Source organism: Felis catus, chromosome A3, assembly GCF_018350175.1.
Source record: "Felis catus isolate Fca126 chromosome A3, F.catus_Fca126_mat1.0, whole genome shotgun sequence".
NCBI lineage: Eukaryota > Metazoa > Chordata > Mammalia > Carnivora > Felidae > Felis > Felis catus.
The window spans coordinates 22,658,664-22,683,228 of record NC_058370.1 but is presented as its reverse complement, the minus strand read 5'-3'; the positions used below and the strand labels follow the sequence as shown (position 1 = coordinate 22,683,228).

The window sequence follows — 24,565 nt, the reverse complement described above, 5'->3', positions numbered from 1 at the left end:
TTTTTAATTTCCTCCAAAGTACACCCCATTCAGCCATCACCAATGGATACTTATTTAGGACTGATATGTCAAACTCTGTGAGGCATATGGAAAACATGGCAGAATTGAGTCAAGTGTAACATCCCTCCACTGAAGAAATAAAATGAAGATCCAATCCCACCCACTTTTGCATGGGATTTAAAATATCCTTCATATGTTTTAGTTGATTTCACATTAATAAAAGAACAAATCAATGGCAAAATTGTAGCTAAATATTATAAATACAACAGAATCAGCATTGTGATTAAAGATAAAAACTTTCATTTACCAAAGAAAGCCCTGAAATCTAGGTTAAATTTTTGTGGGCTATTATCAGTCTTTAAAAAAAAGGGGGGGGGGCTTGATTTTTTTTAAAGGATGAAGGGTTTTTTGTTTTTGTTTTTGTTTTTTTTTTTTAGTTTATTTTGAGACAGAGAGCAAGAGAGGGAGGGAGGACAGGAGTGGGGTAGGGGTAGGGAGGGAAAGAGAGAATCCCAAGCCTGACATGGGGCTCAATCTCACTGACTGTTGAGATCACAACCTGAGCCAAAATCAAGAGTCAGATGCTGACTGAGCCACCCAGGCACCAGATGGGGCTTGATTTAAAAAGGTCTTTCAGAATAGACAACCTGACACACAGTTCTGTATAAACCAAATCAAAATGTTATCAATCTTTCGATTTGGAAGTCCTTGACACACCTTTTTCTTTTATCATCCCTATTTGGGCTGGTCAATGTTTCTTCCAGAATCTCCCATTTGCCCTTTTTCTTTCTGACTATCTTCATTTCTTGCCTGGATTTGCTCATTCATTCGTTCATCATTTACCAAATGCCTATTATCTGCCATGCACAAAGCTAAACCCTTGTCCTGGCTCTAAGGAAGCTCACATGATACTATGTAGAACTGTTATCTGCCTATCTCCATGATGGGGCTGCAAACTGTAGCAAAGGTTTTGTATTTCCAGAACCTAGCAGCATCTGGCATACAGTCTAAAAATGTTTATTATATGACACTAGACTATTTCAGCAAGCTCTTTTTAAGCCCATAAATATTTATATCTTCAAAAATGACTCGCTTTTCTTCACTTTTCAAAATAACAAAAGTAATTACGTGCACAATGCAAAAATTAGAAAGGTACCGAATACAAAGTGAATTCTCCAATCGCCTAAATCCTACTTCCAGAAGTGACTACTAGTACAGTTTGGAATGGATCTTTCCAGAGCTTTCCTATCCTGATGTATAACACACACTTTAAAATTTTTTTGGAACAAGTTCTTTGACAGTTTGACTCTAGCTTCTCAACTTTCTAATCCAGTTGAAATTCTCAAAGTGTTATCCCTGGATTAGGAACATCAACATCATCTGGGAACTCATTAGAAATAAAAATTCTTAAGCCCCCCTCTGGACCTACTAAATCAGAAACTCTAGAGGTGGGGACCTCTGCAGTATGGGTTTTACTTTTTAATTAAAAAAAATTTTTTTTTACTAAGCTCTACACCCAATGTGAGCTTTGAACTCACAACCCAGAGATCAAGCTCTACTGACTGAGCCAGGCAGGCACCCCCTATAATATGGGTTTTAAACTCTTCAGGTGATTCTAATGCACACTAATCATTGAGAACCACTGCTCTAATCCAGTCAATACAGATTTTTCACTATTTCTTAAACACACTTTTACCACCCTACTTCAAAAGGCTTTCTTTGCCCTTTTGATTAATTCTGACCCTACCAATGTGTCAAAGCTCTGAAAAGTCCTAACTTCTCCCCAAAGTACTCTCACTACCACAGCTCATGCTGATCCTTCTTGCCTGTCCCCCAACTTCTGTGACACCTAGTTCCTCTACCACACAACTTAACAATTACAGTTAAAATCAACAGTTCTTTACTATTCCCCAACAAAGTTCCTTAAAGACATGAATCATATTTTTATTTCTTCTTTACCCCTGTTCTTAGCACATAAGTGGAATTTTAATAGAGATGCTGGTTAATATAAGGATAAATTCACTTATTAATGGATAAAAAGTTTGAAATTTCAAGTTGTAGCCCCAGTTCTGTGACCTTGGACAAGTTCACTTCTCAGGATGAGGTCTGAAAAAACAAGATGGACTCAATGACTTGATGCTTCCTTTCAGCTTCAACAGTGTATGATTCTATGAAATGTACCATTATACTCTCATATTGCTTGCTTATAATGCTATCACGGCAATTTTTAGACTTGAGTTACAGCTGGATATGGTGTTTCCCAGTTAGCTACTAAGCTCTTTTAACAAGGGTCATATTTTAATCAACTGAGAATCTTATACCATGCCTTACATATAATATATTTGCAGAAAATTATTTGGAAAAACTCTTTAAAAAGCTTAATTTATGCAGAAAACCTATGCATAGATCTGCTGCCTCCCAAAGGGCCCTTTGAAAACTTATTATTGTAAATACTATGAAGTGATTTATGGAAAAAAATTCTGATTATTCTGATAGAACCAGGGGTAGTCAGCTACATAATGCCAAAGAATGTAAAAACTCTCACGTGTATTTAGGGATAGACTAAAAGGCCGTAAGCCTCAGACTACCTTACTGCAACACGCAAATAAAAACTGCCCTGTACACTTAAGTGGCATATAACAACTCCACTGTTGGGAATAAATAGACGTCTTCACGCAAAACCTTCATCTGCAAATTTACAGAAACAGGGTGGAATGGAGACCTTGAATGGCAGGTGATGACCAGAAGTTGAATCTAAAGGGAAGGACAGCAAAGAGCAACTGAAGGGCAAGAAGGAGGAACAGAAGAGCAGCAGGAAAACATCACTCTGAGCGATGAAAAGGAGCAGTGGAAATTCACAGAGTCTTTACCAAGGGCCTACTATGAACCAAGCACTTGGGGCTGCAAAGATGGCTCCAGACCTCAGGAGGCTAATATAATAGTCCTGAGGGTAAAACTGAAGCCTCTACCCTACCGCATGTAAGTGTGAGTATGAGTGTGTGTGTGTGTGTGTGTGTGTGTGTGTGTGTGTGTGTATGTTTATTTCTAATTGGTAAAATCAAGCAAGGAAGGCTTCACATAAAGATGGTGAGTTAATGGAGCTTTAAAGTGTGTAGGAAGATTTGCTAAGGGAGAAAAAAGACAGTTGAGCTAGTTATTTTGGGGAAGAAACATTCACATATTTTTACAGCTGTTCCTTTGGGACTTTAAATCATGGAGGCTTCTTATATTCACCACCACTTTGTCATATGCCTTCTTTCTCTTTTTACTTTACCTTAAATACTGACATGTTCAAGCCCAGCATTGGAACAGAGCCAAAAAAACCCAGAATGAGGTGAGTGCTAGCCAAATTTGCTCTGTCACCTCCAAATCCAGCCAGCCCAGCTAGCCCAGTCCTGCTCTCCTGGCAGCCGGAAAAGGAAGACTAATTATATCCTCTGGGGGTAAAATTTGGATGCAGGCAGGCAAAGCTTATCCCTGTTCCACCAGTGAGGTACCATGGTAGAGCTTCATTGCCTCCTAAGCCATGAGGATCTAATCTACCTGTGACATGGAGGTCAGCTTCGCAGGGGAGAAAAAAAAAAAAAGCTGCATGAAAAAGAGGGGGGATGCACTGGATTGGAAAACGCTGAGTTAAGTGAGATAATCGTCATAAAACGTTTAATAATATCCCTGGCACACAGAAAGTGTCGAATCAACGTGAGCTCTTATCAACAACATACTGCTACTACTGTTGTCATTATATTATTATTGTTATTATTACAATAATACCTCAATTGTACTCCAACAAGAAATCACTGTTTTCACAGCCTACTTTTAGGACGTTGAAGAAGCAACTCCAGAGATGAAAGTGTCTTTCAAAAATTTTTAAAGGTACACGATCAAATTCCAACCGCGCTGGCCTGAAAGCCCCAGACTCTGAGTTCAAGAGCTAGTCCTGCTTTTTGCCAGGCGCGTGACCTTGGGCTCGGCACTTCATCTCGGTGCCTCAGTTTCCCCATTTGTAAAGTGGGACTAAGAAGCCCCTCCCTCGCAGGGTCGTTGTGGGGTCCAGCCCGCGGGTACTACTCGCTGCACCGGGGTCCCATGGATGCAAGGCGAGCTCCCGGCCCATCTTCCAAGACCCCTGGCTTCGGGACGGGTGGGGTAGGTGAATACGCTACCGGAGGCCCATTGAGCTCCGCCGCCCGCAGGGCACAAGCAGAAAAAGGGAGCGCGCTTGAGATGCGTCCCTGAGACCGAGGGGGTCGGGCGCCGGGAGGCTCGGCCCTAGCCGCCCGCAAGCTGTCACCAGCGGTTTCGTCGCGGGGCCCCGCAGCCCGGACGCGGGGAGCGGCCGAGGGAGGCCAGGCTGACCCAGGTGCCGCCGGCGGGGAGAGCGGAGGGCGCTGGGGGACCGGAGGAAACTGGCAGCGCGGGCCCGGGGCCCTGGCGCGCCGCGGAGATGTGGCGGGGAAGGAGAAAGCAGGGGGAGCGACGCCCCCGCAGGCAGCGCCGCGCGCCCCGCGCGGGCCGGGCTGAAGCGCTCACTCACCTGAGGCTCGGGCACCCGCCAGCAGTGCACCAGCGGCAGCAGCGGCTGCGAGAGGGGCGGGGAAGGCTCTGCGGCCACGCAGGCGCGTTGAGGATGCCCGGACCACGCAGGCGCGCTGCGCCCGCCCGCCTCAGGAACTACCAAGAAGATGGTGGCTGAGCCGGGAGGGACGGGCGACACCATCTTGGATGTAGTTTTTCCTGTTGTGGAGTCTACTGGGAGAACCTGAAACTAGAGCTGCGCGGAGGGAGGGGCGTTGAGTGCGGCGTCTGGCCCGCCTCCTTCCTCCCCTTCCGCCAAATAGCTTTCCTAACGAAACCCCTAAGGACCCTTGCAAAGCAAGGAAAGGAAGTCATCTCCTTTTATGTGGGACCAGAGATGCACCCAAGGGCACAAGGCCTAGCACAGTGCTTGGCTGGCTAGTGAGGGGCGCTTACCAGATTTCTAGTGAATGAGCACAGGAACTGAAGAACTAGAATCCAAGACTCAGGGCTGCTAATTCCCAGCCCTCCATTCTGTCACCTCTATTGAAAACTGCCAGCGACACCATCTCCTTTCTTGGGTGCCACAAGGGAAATGGGAATTTTGTTTTGTTTCCTCAAAGAATGACTACATATTAAGCTTAATGACCCAACAATTTAACACCAAAATGTACAGGACAAAATTCCCTTCCCAGAAAAGCTTTTTGGTTAATCTCACTGACTAAAGGTAAAATAGTCTCAAATGTATTAGGGCAAATGTAAGGATTACCAAACATCTGAAGGACAGTGACTGTCTATAATATTGTTACTCATCAAGCACAATTCCTGAACCAAATTTGGGAAGAGAGAAAACTAAAATTAACCGACCACAGCCTTTTATTATTTTATGATTGTGTTTATTCGGTAATATTCACTGAGTACCAAATTGGTTCTACTACCTATATGTCCTTGGTTAGATTATTAAGCCTCTTTCTTAATGCTTGAGTTCCTCACCTATAGTGACAAAATAATACAAGCTACCCATGTTATGGTCTGTATGAATGTAAAATGCTTACAGCTTATGTTATTTACAAAAAAAAAAATTTTTTTAATGTTTATTTTTGAGAGAGAGAGAAAGAGACACAGAGTACAAGTGGTGGAGGTTCAGAGAGAGGGAGATACAGAATCTGATGCGGGATCCAGGCTCTGAGCTGTCAGCACAGAGCCCCACTTGGGGCTCAAACTCACAAATGGTGAGATCAGACCTAAGCCAAAGTCGGACACTTAATTGACTGAACCACCCAGGCGTCCCAAGTGTTATTTTTCTTATTTAGCTGTTGAAGATGCAGACAAAAACTCTTTTTACCCTTGAGTTTGAACAAATTCTTATAAACAAAAAATGCAACACAATGTACTAAATAAAATGAGGGAAGTTACAATCACCTGGGAGAGATGTCCTCTATCCCCATTTTACAGATGATGAAATTGACCATAAGAGACAAAGATGCTCTTCAAACTGTATGCTCTTTCCATTATACTACTATGCTTTTCAAAGAGTAGGCAATTAACACAGCTCTTCTGATTCTTAAAAGCCCCAGCTTTCCTTGGGGCTGTCCAGTTTTCCTTCTTGCTCTAGCCTTGACAATATTATCCATTCTCAAGGCTTCAATAGCTACTCATTAGCTACTTCCAAATTTTGTATCCAGTCCAGATTTACCAGTTTTCCACCTCTATATCCAAAGGTCTAATCTCAATTTGAACTACGAGCTTTCCCATTTCATTACTGCTCTCTTACCCAGTTTTTCAAGCTTTCACCCCTCCAGCATATTGATACCAGTATTCTAAATTTATAGTATTTCATCTTACTTACAGCATCCCTGTGATATAGGTTCTATCATTCTCCCAATCTTACAGATAAGAGATTTAATCACTTTTTCTGAATCATAGTAAGTGGCAGTTAGGCTTCAAACACATAGGTCACATGCCTACTAAGTTCCAGATGCTATGAGCAACTCACATGTTTTTGTTTTTTGCTCTATCCCCAGTTCCCAGAACTGTGTCTGGTATATAACAGGGGCTCTGTAAATACATGAAAGAAAAGAGAATGTAGGTCAAAGGAAAGAGATATCCTTTCACTAATTGGTACTTAGGCCAAGGTTTAAGACTTAAGAATAATGACTGGGTATTTAAATGAAATAGGCTTTATCCTATTAGAAGGATCAGAGAATAAGAAACATTAACAATAAATTAGTTGGTGTTTTACTGGTAATTAATGTGGAGGCATATCTCCACACTACTGTTCACTTCAGCATCTTGGCAAAGAATCCTATTTTCTGCTAAGCCCTTGCTGACGTAAAAGGTTTTTTTTTTACTTTCTGTATTTATTTTTTATAATTTACATCCAAGTTACCACATGGTGCAACAATGATTTTAGGAGTAGATTTCTTAAGCCCCTTACCCATTTAGCCCACGTCCCCTCCAGCAACCTTTTTGTTCTCTATGATTAAGAGTCTCTTATGTTTTGTCCCCCTCCGTTTTTGTATTATTTTTGCTTCCCTTCCCTTATGTTCATGGTTTGTATCTTCAAGTCCTCATGAGTGAAGTCATTTATTTGTCTTTCTCTAATTTTGCTTAGCATACCTCTAGTTCCATCTATGTAGTTGCAAATGGCAAGATTTCATTCTTTTTGATTGCTGAGTAATACTTCATGGTGTGTGTGTGTATATGTATATATATGTATGTATATGTGTATATACATACACACACACATATCTTCTTTATCATTTATTCATTGATAGACATTTGAGCTCTTTCCATACTTTGGCTATTGTTGACAGTGCTGCTATAAACATTGGGGTGCATGTGCCCCTTCAAAACAACGTATCTGTATCCCTTGGATAAATACCTAGTAGTGAAATTGCTGGGTCATAGGGTAGTTCTATTTTTAATTTGTTGAGGAATCTCCATACTGTTTTCCAGAGTGGCTGCACCAGTTTGCATTCCCACCAGCAGTGCAAAAAAGATCCTTTCTCCACATCCTCGCCAACATCTGTCGCTGCCTGAGTTATTAATGTTAGCCATTCTGACAGGTGTGAGGTGGTATCTCATTGTGGTTTTGATTTGTTTCCCTGATGATGATGTTGAGCATTTTTTCATGTGTTGGTTGGCCATCTGGATGTCTTGAGAAGTGTCTATTCGTGTCTTTTGCCCATTTTTTCACTGGATTGTTTTTTGGGTGCTGAGTTTGTTACGTACTTTATAGATTTTGGATACTAACTCTTTATCTGATATGTCATTTGCAAATATCTTCTCCCACTCCATCAGTTGCCTTTTAGTTTTGCTCATTGTTTCCTTCACAGTGCAGAAGCTTTTTATTTTGATGAGGTGCCAATAATTCATTTTTGCTTTGGTTTCCCTTGACTCCAGAGATGTGTTGAGTACGAAGTTGCTGCAGCCAACGTCAAAGAGGTTTTTGCCTGCTTTCTCCTCTAGGATTTCGATGGCTTTCTGTCTTAACATTTAGGTCCTTCGTCCATTTTTTTACTTTTGCGTATGCTGTAAGAAAGAGGTCTAGGTTCATTTTTCTGCATGTCGCTGTCCAGTTTTCCCAGTACCATTTACTGAAGAGACTGTCTTTATTCCATTGGGTAGTCTTTCCTGCTTTGTCAAAGATTAATTGGCCATATGTTTCCGGGACCATTTCTGGGTTCTCTATTCTGTTCCATTGCTCTGAGTGTCTGTTTTTGTGCCATTTTTTAAAAATGTTTATTAATTTTTGCAAGAGAGCATGAGTGGGGAGGGGCAGAGAGACAGGGAGACACAGAATCCAAAGCAGGCTCCAGGCTCTGAGCTGTCAGCACAGAGCCCAACACAAGGCCTGAACTCACGAACCACGAGACGATAACCTGAGCTGAAGTCAGACACTTAACCGACTGAGCCACCCAGGGTCCCCTTAAGAAAGGTTTTTATACACCCAAAATATACACAAAGACAAAAGAAAGCTTTTAATAATGTGCAATTTTATAATGCAAATTATTAAAAATAGAGAACAATGAAAAATAGTACTTAGCCTCTTTGTGCTATGAATCCAGGATTTAGGATATCAATTCAATATTAAAAGCTAAAGCACACTGTAGATAACAGGACAGAGAATAAGTGGTATTTCCTTCAATTTGGACATCGTGTGAAGTGATACATGTAGCCATGTGATGCAAACAATGTTCAAAACTTCACTACCTGAAATCACCTTCAGGGCCATACCAGAAAATCAGTCCCATTCCTTTCCTACCAGAATCCAACTTGACCCCTAAAATGTGTCCCTGGATTTGGTCCTGAATGACGCTGGATTGTTTCAAAACCTAAAAATCACCTTCACAAAATGAATATTACTGACCATGAAGGATATTTAAAAGAATGGACTACTAGTTCTCAAGGTCATTTCACAATAGAAGTTGCAAGCATTTTGCACATTCTTGGAAAAAGTATCTATGCTACTCTTTCAGATGCATAAGTTCTGTCACTTTTAGAAAAAAACTGAAGTACTCTACATTCAGCCAGTTATCCTCAAAGGCAACAGGGCAGCTATCACCAGCTCAGACCACCATGCAATCACCATGTGCTGGGGCATTCTTCCATTTCTCTCCTCTGGAGCACCTTATGGCAAGAAAGCTGCATGAAGTCACTGACAAGATCTAGAGCAATGGTGGGTTCCGCAGTTGAAGCTTGAGCAGTTTTCGAGCTGGTGACGGATCTAACTGCTGTGTGCTTCTCTTCCCTGCAGAAGAAAGACAAAAGTAAATTTCAACTGAATTCAAATAACATTATTGAAAACTTGGTGTATGGACACTATGCCAGACACTGAAGGGCATTACAATGACAAACGAGAGAATCTCTGTCCTCAAGGAGAGAGCAGTCTGGTAGGAAAGCCAGCTGCAACTACAACCATAATACAACATAGTAAGAAAATTAAAGTATATATAGCAAACAATTTTGGGCTGGAGGAGGCCAAGAAAAGCAACAGGGAAGTAATGTCAGTGTCATTTAGTGGATTCTTGGAAGAATGAAGAGGAAAAAGGGCAAATAGATATTAAAAATATTGTATTTACTAAAACATGAGGGTTTGTGGGGACTTAGTTTTCAGTCTACTGTGCTCCTGTGGAATTTACATCGAGAAATTTCCCATCAACTTTGAGTACCCACAGCACAATAATTATTTTGAGGCGAGAAAAAGAAATCATCTGATATAGGCCTTACTCTGAGACCACATGCTTTGAAGGGCAGTTTGTATGTGAAGGGCTATCATACAGAAAACAGTGCAATCTCTAGTCCCCTCAAGACACATACTCACCAAGCTGTACTGACACCTTCTGGAGACACTGGGTACTTTCATCCATAAAAGCCTGCAGCTGCTTCACTGATCCCTGTAGTTCATCCATCTGCACAGGAAAGACAGATGTGAGCTGTAAGGGTCTGTGGCTTCTGTGATGTTCCTCAAAAATCGCCAGGCAAGCTCCCACTAAGGACCTTTGCCTTTGCTCTTTTTCAACCTGGAATGTTTCTGCCAGACATTTTGTTTGCTCCTCCTGATCCACACTCTGCACTTCTCCATGCTGCCCTATGCCCCGGGGCCACTACTGTGGATAATCTCAAACAGGATCCCGTGTCCTCTGACATCTGGGTCAGTTTAGCCAAGAGGAAGCCCATGTGTAAGGGAGACAAATGAAGTCAGGATATTTTTACCCAGGCTCCTGGAAGGGTCATCTTGAGTTAGTTTTGTCTCTTAGCTGCAGGTCATGGCTCTCTTTTCCCTCCCTCTGCCCTTCAGTCCCAGGGATAGTAAGAGCTCAGCTGCCTCTGAGCCCCAGGTTACTTCAACTAACCCTTTTGGTTTCCTCAATACCCACACTTTATACATCACTTTTTCAATTACCCTTAATCAAGTGTCATCTGCTTCCTGTTGATACTTGGAGTGATACAATACTATTCTCCCAAATGTCCTCATGGCTCACTTCCTCCTTTCTTTCAAGTCTCTGTTAAAATGGCACCTTAGAAGGACCAGGGGCACCTAATTGGCTCAGTCGATTGAGTGTCTGGCTCTTGATTTCGGCTCAGATCACGATCTTATAGTTCATAGGATCAAGCCACGTGTCAGGCTCTGCACGGACAGCATGGAGCCTGCTTGGGGTCTTCTCTCTCCGCCCCTTCCCCAACTTGTAAACGTGCTCTCTCTCCTCAAACATTTTTTAAAAAATGGTACCTTAGGGGAATAATCAACAACTGCTCTATACAGCAACCTGCTGCCCTTCCTGTATATTCTCCCCTACTCTGCTTTATTGGCTCTTAACACAATAAATAAATAAATACATACATACATACATGTATGTACATACATACATACATACATACATACATACATACATATTGATTGTCTCTCCATGTTTCCCCAAGGTAGAGCTGAATATACTTATTACACATATTCTCCAGGTCTCGTAATTTCCAAGGATGACAAGATAGGTAAACCAAATAACCAAATAAACATGAGCCAACTAACCATCAACTCCATATAATCAAAGATTTTGTTCTGGTTCTGCAATATCTTCTGGTAGTCAGGCTTTGTGTGAAGGACTTCACTCTGGGAAGACCCAAGATATGTTGCAGGTTCCACTTCAACTTCGGTAACTTTGGTTTCAACTGATTCTCTGAAAATAAAATAGAACAAAAGAGCTTTCAAGGAATTTTATAATCATTTTCTGGGGGAAGATAATGTAAAACGACTTGGGGAAAAAACGATGACCTGGGGATTTCTTTCTGGAAATCAAGGTCTCTAATCTTTTTCCAAAAAAATGCTGGGTCACTTCAATTATCTACAATAACTGAATATGATGGAGAGTGCATGAAAATTGATCACTCCCACAATTTCCTGACTGCTAGACCCTGCCATTTCACCTCAATTAACACTTACAATAACCCAATGAGGTAGACACTACTACCACCCCCATTTTCAAGTGAGGAACTTCAGGTTTAGAGATTAAGTCGCTTGCCCACAATCACAGAATGAAGAAACAAGTATTTGAACAGAGACAGTCGGCTTCCAGAAGCATTCCTCTTAACTAACAAGCTAGGCCACAACAAAAGTTTTTATTCTGAAACTGCCATCTTATATATTACCTATCTTCATAAACAGCACATGTAAGGGATGAATAAAGTAAATGGTAACAATCAATGCCTAGACTGGAGAAGTTTTTCAAACCATGTTTCTCAAAGCACCTCTCTACTAAGAAGACACTTCCACAGTTACATTTTATATTTGGGCCCAGCTGAGTTTCTTTTGGGAAAAAAAGCTTAAAATCACTGGCTTAAATGACCAACTAAATCAAGTCTAGCACTTTCCCACTTTCTTATGCCTTTAAGACCCAGACAAAGTTCCTCTCTCTTCTGTACACCCTCTTTCATCACCCCTTCCATGTCCTTGCATCTCCATGAAGGACCTGGAGAGCATTCTCTCCCATACCTGCAGCTCAAAGGCCATGTGCAAACTGAAGTCCCCTGTTTTTGGCCCAACCCCAGGTGCCCTGGTAGAAGGCAGAGATGTGCCTGTCTCCCCCCAGGATGTGTAATAGCAGCCACGGGCACAGAAGCAGTTCTGTTCTTTGACCGCAAATAGGGATATTCACTCTTCCTCCCCATCCCTCAATTCTCCATTTATAATCCTAGAGTGCTAATAACACATTTTATAGAGCTTTGATGAATTGACTGGCTTGTGAGAAAGGATTCATCGTTCAATCTGTGCTAACAGAACTGAAATCAATTCAAATTCCACAAGGTAAAAAGATGGCTTCCTATTTCCAGTCACAGATCTAACCTGGAAATGATGTCTTCAGCCTCCTTCTGGTATTGTTGCAAGAGCTGATCCCAAGACTGACGTTCTAAAGAAAATCTATAGGATCAGGAAAAAAAACATTCAGTTAATTTTTGATTACATTCTGAATCATTCAAGGCCATAGTAAGTACATTAGGTGTCTGCTCTGGTTCTAAAATGTGAAAAAAAAGGTCATTAAAGGATTAGAAAGCCTGAGTGATTCAGAGGATATTATTTAATCAAATCAAACCTGAGTTCTTAAAGTCAAATTAACACTTTTATTTCCTAGACTCCATTCTACGAAACTGGCCAAGAGTACAGCCCACAAGATCCCAATATGCAGCTTTCTAAATTCTAGTGTTTACACACCAGTATTGACACTCTAAATGGGGTATTTACTATTCATTTCTTCCAGAACTAGTTATTTTCCCTAGATGAATTTAGATAGTCCAATAAAGGATCATTTTCACTTACTTTGTTATGTATTCCTTCATCTCAGCCACTGATGTTTCCAGAGACAAATCTGATGCTTTTCTGGAATACAGATAGGATTATAAGATCAACATAAATCTTTCAAGAGCACTTGCTTTTAATAGGATGTCTTACATAATTTTAATGGCAATAAAAGATGTTCAGAATTTATCTTTCAACAAGTATTTATTCTTGGGCTCTCACTTTTGTAGTAGATAAGTTTCCTCAGTGGTTGCTTTATTTTCTGTTTCTCTCATCAATTCCAATTGGCCCATAGCCAGATTAACCTTCACTAAAATATTCCTTTTTTTTTTCCTTGTCTAAAACTGTGACCCTCTACTGCATTCCTAATAAAAGTCAAAATTCCTTAACCTGGCACTTAAGGCTATGTTCTGGCTCCAATTAGCTTGTTAGCTTTGATTCCAACTATTGCCTTTCACCTATTCTGCCCATATAATCTCACTCGGCCTCACCCTCAAATATCTGGAGTTTTCCATCTCCAAACTTTTGTTCACATCACTTTTAAATTTTTTTAAATGTTTATTTCTGAGAGACAAGACAGAGAGACAAAGGAGATACAGAATCTGAAGCAGGTTTGAGGCTTCAAGCTGTCAGCACAGAGCCTGACATAGGGTTCAAACCCACGAACCGTGAGGTCATGACCTGAGCCGAAGTAGCACACTTAACAGACTGATCCACCCAGGTGCCCCTTTGCATATTATTTTTCAGTCTATTCTTTTTACGTCATCTTTTAAGGCCCAACAATACTTTTGTATATGACCTTCTTGTCTTCACACTTAAAATTAAGCTGTCGGTGGACAGAGATTGTATTTTACTCATACCAATGGCTTAGCTCAGTTGGATGATTAATCCTGATGGAAAGCAGGCACTGAAAATGCCAAAATCCTCCAGATGTACTTGGTACTCTACCTGGCAAGACAAATTAGTTGTGCCACCTTTCATGTTTCTCTACCAAAGTCTGTGACACACAGCTTCTATCACTTCTGGCCTGGATGCAGCAGCCAGTGGCTTAAATACACCGCATTTTTAGGGATACTATGTCAAGCCAACAGATTTTTCATTTCCTGAATAGTAATGTTAATTCTAAGGGTCTGTGTGTGAGAAAGTAGATCTTTGTGAAGTCAAAATTAAAAAGTTTCTGATGTAGGCCCAAGTGACAGGATTTGCTGCAGGACAGGAGGTAGAGAGTTGGACCTTGCCCCTACAGAGGAACTACCAGTTTGGGGCCGGAATTTTAAAAATTCTCCTAATAGTCTTGCTTGCCAACAGCTAAAGAACATAGTTTACCACCAACTTGCATAGCTAGCAAAGATCTGAACAATGTTTTCCCCCTCATCGTTCCATGGCTGGTTCCTTCTCACTACCCAGGTCTTACAGATCTCAGTCCAAAGGTCAATTCATTACAGGTCTTCTCTAAACACTAGCTAAAGTTGCCCACCCCCTCAAACCACTATCATAGTTAGTGACTTCTTAGATTATCACTACCTGAAATCTTTATTTTCTATGTATTCATCTGATTGTCTCTATTAAAATCCATAAGAAGAGAGAACTTGCTTGACTTACGTTATCACTTTATCTCCAGCATCTAGAAGAGCCTGGTGTGTATAAGATGCTGGATAAATGTTTGAGTGAATGAACAAACTAATTATAATGGAAAGTCTTCATTTAATTATCATTTAGGACAGAAGGGGAACTGCACACACCCTTTTGAATCTTCAAAACATTTCTGTAAAGTTCCATTATTTTCCAGGCTCTCTGCAAAATGTTTCAATTCCTCAGAAAGGGAAGATGCTAGAACAGAAATAAAGTACATGTTGTAAAATAAAAAGAATATGAATTTTCACAGCAAGCTGCTGACAATGACATAACATACTTAAGGTGGTCTTAGCTCTAGGATCCCCTATTACATTCTGGCCTTCTCACCCATTCAAAGTAGTAGTATAAATGTGCAGAAAGATTTTATCTTTTTTCTTTGGGCCAGTATAAAATGGAAGACAATTCCTCTTTATGACATGTATGACAGTTTTTCTTTTAATACTTGGCTGGTGAAAAAGCATTTAAAAGGTATACATGCACTGACATTACATTCTATCCAAGATTTCAAAAGCCTGCACTGAAAAGAAGAACATATTACAGAAGTCAGGCAACAGGCAAGAGCTTAATGAAAAATGTTGAAGGAGAATAAAGAATTACGGGCATAAGGGAAAGACTTGTCTCTGCTTAGCTTTGGAAGCCTTGGAAGCTCATATATTTCTAGGTCTTTTAAGTAGGTAACACTGAATTTTTCTGACCCTGGATAATTGTGTAGGTATACTATAAATAGCTACTTCCTAGAAAGTTAAAAATGGATTCCTGAGAATATTTGTAACGTATATCACACATTAACAGCTAATTTCCTTAATGTATACAGTTCCTACAAATCACTATAAAAAAGCCAACATCCCAATTTTCAAACATGAACAAAGGAGACTTTCTGGCAGTGATGACCTCCCCACGAGAACATCCTGTCATGAAGGGCCTCCCAGAAGAGGAAGCACAAGAAGCACCTGGTGCAGAACCCCAACTCCTACTTCATGGACGTGAAGTGCCCATGATGCTACAAAATCACCACCATCTTTAGCCATGCACAAACATGAGTTTTTGTGTGCTCCACTGTCCTTTGCCAGGCTACAGGAGGAAGCAAGGCTTACAGAAGGATGCTCCTTCACACAGAAGCAGCACTAAAAGCAACCTGAATCAAGATGAGTGGGAAATGATCCCAATCAATACATTTTGGATTAAAAAAAAAACAACAAAGGATACAAACAATACACTGAAAATGAAGTATAAATGGCTCTAAAAAAAATGAAAAAATGCTTATCTCCTTTGAAAGAGAAAGGACCACAGATTAAGACTAGACAATACTTTGTATCACCTACCAAGTAGTAAAAAATATGAATTGTTTAATAAAACTATTGTGAGTATATGGGGCGCCTGGGTGGCTCAGTCAGTTGAGCGTCCGACTTCAGCTCAGGTCATGATCTCGCAGTTTGTGGGTTCAAGCCCTGCATCAGGCTCTGTGCTCAGAGCCTGGAGCCTGCTTTAGATTCTGTGTCTCCCTCTCTCACTGCCCCTCCCCTGCTCATGCTCTCTCAAAAATGAACATTAAAAAAAATTAAAAAACAAACAAAACTATTATATGAAAAAATAGGTACTTGCATATATTACTGGTAGGAGAATTGGTAAAACATTTCTAGAAGGCAGTCTGGTATTCCTAACATTTCATTTGACCTATGTAATTCCAATTCTAGAAATTTATCTTATTTTTACTTGCATATGTACCTGAAGGCTTCTGTAAGAAGATGTTCATTAACCCATTCATTGTAATAGCAAAAGACTGGAAACCCTAAAAGCCCATCAGTAAAGAACTGACTAAATCATATATGGTACATTTATAAAATGAAATATTGTATGGCTACTAAACTGTCAAAACAGTTCTATGTGTGCAATACTGAATGATGTGCAAGACAAACTGTTAGGTTAAAAAAAACAAGACAAGGTAAAGAAGAGTACAGAGAGCATTATTCACTTGATATTAATGTAAAAATGTTGGAAATCCAGCAAGATCTGCGATGATACATAAGAAGCTGGTGATTATAGTGGCCTCTGTACAGAGGAGGTGGCCTGGTTTGGGTGGGAGGCAAGCTTATTTTTCACTTTTATACCTTCTGAATGTCATAAGCATATACTCTTATTTTTTAAACACAATTCTAAAATATAAAGGGAGGGCTGGTTTTGTGAGCCAGCAGCTCCTATAAATGGGGATCCTGAAAGTGGGGCTTCGACTGACCTTAACAGGAGGTAAAGCCCAAGGCCAAAGCTTGCTCATTTATTCTTAGCAACTTACCTTTGGCTCTAAAACTTTCAAGACTGAAGCCCTCAGTGTCCTTTAGGAAAGGTTCAAGTTTCTGAACTGAGAACTAAATAAAGAAAAGCATTTTAAAAAAAAAAAAAAAAAAAAAAAAAGCATTTTCAGTACAACAACAAAGATTTTTCAGACCAGTCCTGAGTTCATGTAATTTCATGTTTAATCAATGTGAAACTAAACATGATTTAGTTTTTATACCTAACATTTTTCATACAAATAAGTAGATCAGGAAAAATCTCTTTGTTGTTCAGACTATACATTATGATTTTCAGTTCAGAGAAACATGGCCATTTAATTAACACAAATGATGCTCTTATCTAAACTGATGTAATTACCAGTTAGCCATATAATTCCCACTCACTATGTAGTCAGGCCTCAAATGTCTGCTTTAACTTACTGACCTCCACGCACTTTAAATTCCCATCATTTGCTGTCAATGGACAAAATATACTAGATTGAAGAAATCTGACTATTAGCTGCTCAGCAGCAGCAGCACCAGTGGGACTGGTAGAGAGCCTAGTCCAGAGAGAAATCAGCTGCTGCTTTGATTAAATCTGGCTTTTAAATTAATACAACTAGACAGAAACGTCTTTTAATCTTTATTTTGAGAGAGAGAAAGAGCGTGTGCGTGCACAACAGCCAAGGGGAAGGACAGAGAGTGGGGGAGACACGGAATCGGAAGCAGGCTCCAGTCTCTGAGCTGTCAGCACAGAGCCCGATGTGGGGCTTGAAGCCACAAACCAAACTGCGAGACCATGACCTGAGTCAAAGTCTGACACTTAACCAACTGAGACACCCAGGTGCCCCGAAACACCTTTTAATCTTAACTGATGGCATCACACACACAGTATTGATCTCTCTTTGGGGCCATCACAGCAACAGTTGAAAAAAAAAAAAAAGAAAGTATTTCCCAGTCCTAAGAATCTCACCTGGAAACTGGAAAGCAGGAGAGCGCCAAGCCGTTTGCTTTCTGCTAAGTTGGCACTGATAGATCTGCTGAGCTCTAACATAAAAATCACACTTTAAGGAGCTGGATACTAACACAGTTAGCAAAGTTAAAAAAAACAAAAAACCAAAAACCCCAAAAAACCACTTTCCTCCTTCTTGATGCAGCTCAACTCCAGGCATTCTAACTTTAACTTCAAAAAGTTATTAAGAACTTTTTACAGATTACATTAAAATCTTGTCTGTTAAACATAGACGAAAAATAACTTAAAAAATAACTTTTTTTGATGTTTTATAGTCATCACTTAAAGAAAGTAAATGAGAACATCTGAGCATTTTTATGACAGATACAGTGTGCCTTTTTTTTTTTTTTTTTTTTAAGTAGGCCCCATGCCTAATGTGGGGCCTGAGTTCAGGACGTGGAGATCCTGAGATCAAGAGTCGCATCTTCTACAACTGAGCCAGCCAGGCACCCCTGCAATGTGCTTTAAATACGGTCTTGTAAATTATGAGCTCCATTTTACAGAAGGGAACACTGAAGCTCAGAGGGCAGATTACTTGTTTGAGGCCAGAGATTGGTGAAGCCAGAATTCAATCCCAAGTCTGTCACCAAAAAAGTGTAGTTTCCCACTAATAGCCATGCTGCCTCTCTATATTGACCTAATAACATTAATAATTTGTTGAACGCTTATTATATAAAAGGCACTTCATTAAATGCTATGCACACTTCATTAAAACTGAAGGCAAGTATCTTATCAATTCCATTTTATAAAAGACACTGAGGCACAAAGGCCGGGTGATGGGTAACTTGCCCAAGGTCACATGGTGAGTCAGCCTGAATTAGATCGGCATTTTACATTAATTACACCACTAAATCCTCAAACAACTACAAGATATAGACACTTTTTTTTTTAATTATGTCCAAAAACATCAATTATTATATAGCAAAGGAAGTGTGCTCTGAGTATTTGAGATACATGTACTTTTGTCCTCCAGCTACAGCTGGCTTCAAGTGTTATTTCTTGTCTCCTGATTATGTCTCATTGCTGTAAGTGGAAAAAACAGGATACCTTCTGCCTATAACCAGAGAAACCTGGCAAGTGGGCAGGAATAACCAATCTTTTACATCGTGGATTTTCCGTTATACAGAATTTTAGGTCCACATGCTCTGGAACAGAGACGGAGGTAGGGGTGACCTTAATTAAGAAACTGCTGCTGTTGTCTTGGCACACCTGTGGGGTCAAGTGCATGAACACAAGTGTGGCGGCAATTTTCTGATAAGCTAAGTGGCTATTTTTACCCAGATTTCCTTCTAGACATCAGGTCATCTGGAAGTGAACTAATATCTTTAAAATAATCACAATAGCTTAACATTTGAGCTATTTACTTACTATATGGCCAAGTACTGTGTCATATGTATCAATTCATTTAATTCTCACACAACCGTGTGAAATAGATATTATTTCATCCCATTTGCTGATTGGGACCATAAGGCAAAGGAGATTAAGTAATCTACTCAAGGTTACACAACTAGTAAATTCTTCGAAATGTGCTGGACTTTCCACATTAAATATTGTATTTCAATGCTTACTGAGATACAATTATTATTGTAAACTCACACAAATCACATTTAAATATGGCATATCTAAAAACTTAGTTTTCACCGAGATATTTTACATGCATCTTCCCTCTGAAAGATTTTCAGTTACAAAGCTTAAAATCTGGTAGCAACCCACTCACCTTCTGTTTCACTTTAGGAAATGAGACAGAAAGCCATACAAAGAAATCTTTAATGCCTCTCCTCTTAGCAGAGGTGAGTGTTGAACAACTGTAAATTAGAATTTCTGTTCATGGTAGAGATTACAATGGACAGCTACTAATATAAATAGCAGTCATACTGAACACTTACTGGGTGTTTGACATTAGTGCTTATGATCTTAGAATATCCCCCATATAGAAGAGGAAACCGGTTGAGAGAGGTGACATGATTTGCTCAGTCACGTAACTAGTAAGTAGCAAAGTCAGGTAATCCCACTACATTCTTTCTGCCATAACTCACTGCCTCTTATCTGAGCTGGAACTCCACTGCCTTAGGTACATAGCATCCCACCTGTGATGCCCTGATGAAAGGGAGGCAGTGACTTCCGCCGGTTCATTTCCTTCATACTTGCTCGCCTCCAAGATTGACTCTTATCTTGATGATCGGGAGATTGTTCTTGGGGGGACAAATGAAGGGACCTGGACTGAAGTCCTTCCTGGTGGCTGAGATCACAACTTCCTCCCACTTTAGGGCTAGAGCCAAGGTAAATTCTTTCCTTTGAAACGCCTTGAGTTATCTCCAGGGAGGCAGGTGATTTGTTACACACTTCCACAGGGATGGTATCCGATTCCAGTTGATGATCATGAGTCTTAGATGTCACCGGTTCTTCTTCTAGCACTTGTTATGAAAAAGTCAAAATACAAAATCAAACCCACCACAACTATGCAGCTGAGCAAAAAGGTGGACAAAGAAAATGTATGCCCCAGATCATAGAAACAGTGAGGAAGCATCTCTGCAAACATGTAAATATGATTCTAGATGCACCAGGGAGCCACAGAAATGTTTATCTATAGCTTAGAAACCTGAACCCAAAGCAAGAGCAATTTTACTACAATACTCACCTTCCATGGTCTCTGATCTAAATACTGAGGTCATTCTGGATGAAGCACCCTGAAAATAGGAAAACAAAGCGATCTGTTCTCCACATTTCAGCACCAGTCTCAATGAGGCTTTAGTACCCCAGAAGAGACCTTGTATTGTTCAGCCTTTCTGAACTGCTTGCTCATCTCTGCCCCATGAAATTCTACCTACATGACAAGGCCCAGTTTCACCTCCTCCACCTCCTCCAGAGACTACCAGCGGGTTCATCACCTCCTGTACTGACTTTCTACAGAATTCATCGTTAAAAATACTTATGTCTCCCTTAACCCATACCCTCCTTTATTACCAATTATTTTTTAAATAGTCCCTAATATTCTAGATGGCATTATGATCTGCATGGTCTTCCAAACTAGAAAAATCACATCACCCTTTACTTCTTATATTTAATCTCCAGATGCAAAGTCCTGTCCGTCCTACCTCCAACAGTCTCTGGAAAGCTTTTCTCCACAGCCAGTTCCACTCTCAGAACTTCCACCATCTCCCTTTCCCTCCCCAGAATAATCTTACAGCCTCTCCACTAGTCCTCAAACATCTAGCACTGCTCCTCTCCAATCCATTCTTTGGACAGCAGCAGAGTCTTCCAGCATCTTCAATACCTTTCATAAACTAGCCCTAACTTACCCATCCTGCTCCCTCCTGCCACTCCCAGCCCCTGCACCACTTTTGAATCTTTACACACACTGCCTGTAAAACTTACTCAACCTTTCTAATCTAGCTCAAATGTGAAACTTTCCAGCCACTTCTCTTTGGCAAAGTTGGAAAACCCCCCAGTTTTCCTCCCCAGCCAGGATATATCTGTATTCCCAGTGGCTGTCACAGACAACTAACTGGAAGGCAAGGAAGGACATGGCTGAGGCATCTCTGCATCTTCCGCGATTACCCCTCCCTTCCAGCAGAAATCTGTATGGGGGGAGGGGGAGACTCTAAATAAAGAAAAATATAGAGAGAGAAACAGCTGGGAAAGGTAACAGAACGTGTGAGTAAGTCAAGGATCTACATCCCCACAGTTAGGACTGTATCACAGATTCAAGCCTGGATAATAACAGCAACAAATGTCATTTGTTAAGCTGCTTGTTAAGCGCTAATTCTATGCCACGATCTGCGTATGTTCAAAAGCGTTTTATTTGCATCATTAGCTCATTATACCGATTAACTCTTTCCACAGCTCGGTAAATGCTGTCATTAATTCCTCCCTGCAGATAAGGGAGGTGGGGTTTAGAAGGGCAAAAGCCTGGCCCACTGGAGACAGCCATGGGGGGATGGGCGGGGGTGGAATTCGAACCCAGGCCTGTGACCCACCCTGAGCCCTCAAACACCTCTCTGCAGTCTAGACCCCCGGCTCTGAAAATAGGCCCCGAGCGAGAGGCGCGGACGACCCTTCGGAATCCTCTTACCAGGAGGAGGCCGCAGTGCCCCAGGTCCCCAAAGTCTGGGGGCGGCGACCGGTCTGGGCTGGGCGGAGACGTCCGACGCCAAGGAAGCTGGTGAGGGTGTGAGCCGGCGGGTCTGGCGGAAAGGTCTGCGACTTCCTGACCTCGGGAAGACGCCAGTCTAGCCCGCAGCCTCCGCCCCTGAGATACAAGCCCGCAAATCACTCTCCGCCGCCACAGGTAGCCAGCCCTTCGAGCCTCTGCGCCACTGCGGCCGTCTACGGAGCAGTCCGCGAGCCGCGCCACCACCCGCGCCTCCGCTTCCGAAAAGTCCCGCCAATCAAGGGCGCATGCGTAGTTGACAGCCTCTCGCGTCCGTGCACGCGTGCGCAGAACGCCGGCCTCCTTGGAAGCGCATGCGTAGACTAGTATTCAAGCCTCGGCCTTCTGACCGCTTCTGTCGAGTCCTTACTGGTCCAAATCGGGCAGCGTAACCCATTTCCCCAGCTACGCCGCGCCCGGGGAGTCCCCATCTACGGACTGGACGCCACTTCATCTTGTCGTTTGTGTCTGACACGCCCAGAGCCCATTGAAGTTGGGGAGGCCGAGGCCCAGAGAGGTACTTGCCAAAGGAATACAGTGGGCCACAGGGCATCTGATGCCCTGCCCCCGTTAGGCCATGGTCCCCGCCCTCTCTTTGCATTGTTAGTTATAAAAACGTGGGCCTGGTCTCTCCCAGGACGAAATGGAGCTCTGTACTCAAGTTTGTTTCATTCTATCCTACTCCTACTCTAGCACTTTTTCTTTCTGTGTTCCCTTCAATACTTGGCAAAGTGCAGGAATTCTCCTTTGTAGCCTTATTGCAGGCCACCCCCTCCCCAAACTGCTTACAGCTCCTCTGCCTACCCCTATTGCTTCTTCCCTCTGCTCCTTGGCTCAAGCCGTTCCCTCTGGGTAGCCCATTCCAGCTTTATCTTGCAAAATTCTCCAATTTTAAGCCAAAATTGGGAATTAATCCCTCTCAGATTCTTCTTTGAGACTCCAGGCTGAAAATTATATGCTCCCAGAAGCCCAACCGTGCCTATTCCACTATCCCTTGCTGGCATGGGAGCGAGCCCCCAGAGAGCAGGCTGCTTCTTCAGCACCTAGCATGAGGCCATGGAAATGTCCCCTTGCGTATGCGGTCCTTTCAGATCTGAAACCAAATGTTGAATTATTAGAAGCCCATAAAGTGAAAGACGAATTGGGGAGGAACAGCTGGAATATGACTGTGGTCATCCTTCCATAGCAGCTACAGTCCTTGGAAGAGTTTTCTGATAGGAGGTAGAAATCTCCCTTCCTGTAATTTTCCACCCTGTGGTTCCAACCTGCTGGTTCTAATGGCCATCTGAAAACAGATTTGCTCTTGGTCCCCTGAATATCACACTCTGGGGGCTCAGTGGTACCCAGTTCCTTCTATGTCTGCCCACCTCTATCAAGTCCTTGTTTGTCAGTGTCCCAAGAACAGAACACTGTTCCCAGCCAGGACTGGTCATCCTGAGGCACAGTGAGAATACTGCTTCACGGATTCCAGACCCAGTACATCCTCTGTGCTTTCTCTGCTTTCAATTCTCCCATGGTTTCCGACTGTCCACACGATGTGTACATTCCTTCCCTCGTAAGGCACTGCATGATCTGACTCTCCTTTTTCATCACTCCTCACTCCAGTGACAACCTTTGGTTCCCCTGTTGTACTCTGTTCTCTGCTAGGCTTCGGTACATGCAGTGCCTCCCCTGGAGCCACCTCCCATCAGCGTCCTGCCTATGATATACCACTATCCCCTTCATTTACTCACCATCTCAACCTCGGGTGCTAGTTCATATATCCTTTCTGTGAGGCCTTCCAATTCCTCTTGGCTCCCTGAACACCCTGGGTTCCCCCTACCATTGACATTTGCTTTCCTGTCTTCCAGGCCCATCCACTGCATTCTCAATGCCTAGCACAGGCCTGGCTGTTGTTAGTCTCTCCCCCGCCTCCCCTCCCCCCCCCTCCTGCCACACCCCTAGAAAAAAATAGAGGGACAGAGATGTAGATTTTTCATATGATAGCCAGTTTCCAAGATGGTCCCCACTGAGCTCTGATTCCTGCTGTTCATGCTCTGTGTGTTCTTCTCCCACACTGAGTAGGGCTGACCTGTATAACCAAGAAGATACTGCAGAAATGACTGTGATTTTCAAAGTTTAGTCAAAAAGCATTGTGACTTCTACCCTGCATTCTCATAGATTACCTGCTCTAGGGTAAGCCGGCTGCCATGTTGTGAGGATACTCAAGCAGCCCTATGGAAAGGTCTATGTGGGGAAAAACTGAGGCCTCCCACCAACAATGACTTGCCAGGCACAGGAGTGAGCCACCTTGCAAATGGATCTTCTAGTCCAAGTCAAGCCTCCACATGACTGCAGCCTGATTGACCCTTGACAGCAACCTCTTGAGACGCTGAATCAGAACTACCCAGCTCTCAAATTCCGGATTCACAGCACCTGTGATCCAATAAATGTTTTTGGGCCAATTACACTATAATAGATAACTGACCCATGTCTAATGTGTCCTCTTTATTTTTTCTATGATAAATGTTTTAAAGTTTTTTGTAGAAAATAATATTTTTTGAACACTCTGCATGTTTTTCAGTGGTCATATCACACATTCTAGGAGGCTCTGAGATGTAAGGAGTCACCATCTGGAACCCCTGGTGGCCCCTCACAAGTGACGCCAAGCCAGCCAGTTGGCTATGGCATTCCCAGGACTCCCTCCTTTCCAGGCA

The 24,565-nt window shown here is 42.0% G+C and overlaps 2 protein-coding genes, 1 long non-coding RNA gene and 1 pseudogene across 7 annotated transcripts in view; 2 read left to right on the top strand and 2 right to left on the bottom strand.

Annotated features, from left to right (window-relative positions):
- NDRG3 (NDRG family member 3) overlaps positions 1-4,677 on the bottom strand; it is a 70,448-nt gene extending 65,771 nt beyond the window's left edge. For 2 of the 4 annotated variants that reach the window (XM_019826549.3, XM_019826551.3), the window contains exon 1: positions 4,535-4,677. The gene's annotated coding sequence lies outside the window, so the exon portion shown is untranslated. The remainder of the gene's footprint in view (positions 1-4,534) is intronic. The other 2 variants (XM_011280881.4, XM_023251266.2) reach the window with 1 other exon arrangement.
- A 3,798-nt stretch (positions 4,678-8,475) lies between these two features.
- DSN1 (DSN1 component of MIS12 kinetochore complex) lies at positions 8,476-22,080 on the bottom strand. 2 transcript variants are annotated; one of them, XM_003983549.6, is made up of 11 exons: positions 21,792-22,080; positions 20,358-20,406; positions 19,807-20,133; positions 17,681-17,754; positions 16,731-16,803; positions 14,548-14,635; positions 12,827-12,886; positions 12,356-12,430; positions 11,045-11,192; positions 9,842-9,929; positions 8,476-9,268 (listed from the first exon to the last, which is right to left on the bottom strand). In XM_003983549.6, the coding sequence occupies exons 2-11, from the start codon at positions 20,389-20,391 to the stop codon at positions 9,186-9,188; spliced, it is 1,050 nt and encodes a 349-aa protein (XP_003983598.3). In that variant the 5' UTR covers positions 20,392-20,406; positions 21,792-22,080; the 3' UTR covers positions 8,476-9,185. The 2 variants fall into 2 exon arrangements, with proteins under 2 accessions (XP_003983598.3, XP_011279186.1); XM_011280884.4 differs by lacking the exon at positions 19,807-20,133 and having other exon boundaries at positions 21,792-22,077.
- On the top strand, positions 15,418-15,568 carry LOC111559775 (annotated as a pseudogene).
- Positions 22,081-22,191: 111 nt separating the features above from the next.
- Positions 22,192-24,335, top strand: LOC102899167. Its single transcript, XR_439907.3, has 2 exons — positions 22,192-22,386; positions 24,030-24,335. It is a non-coding gene; the product is annotated as an uncharacterized LOC102899167 (long non-coding RNA).
- Positions 24,336-24,565: the final 230 nt, after the last annotated feature.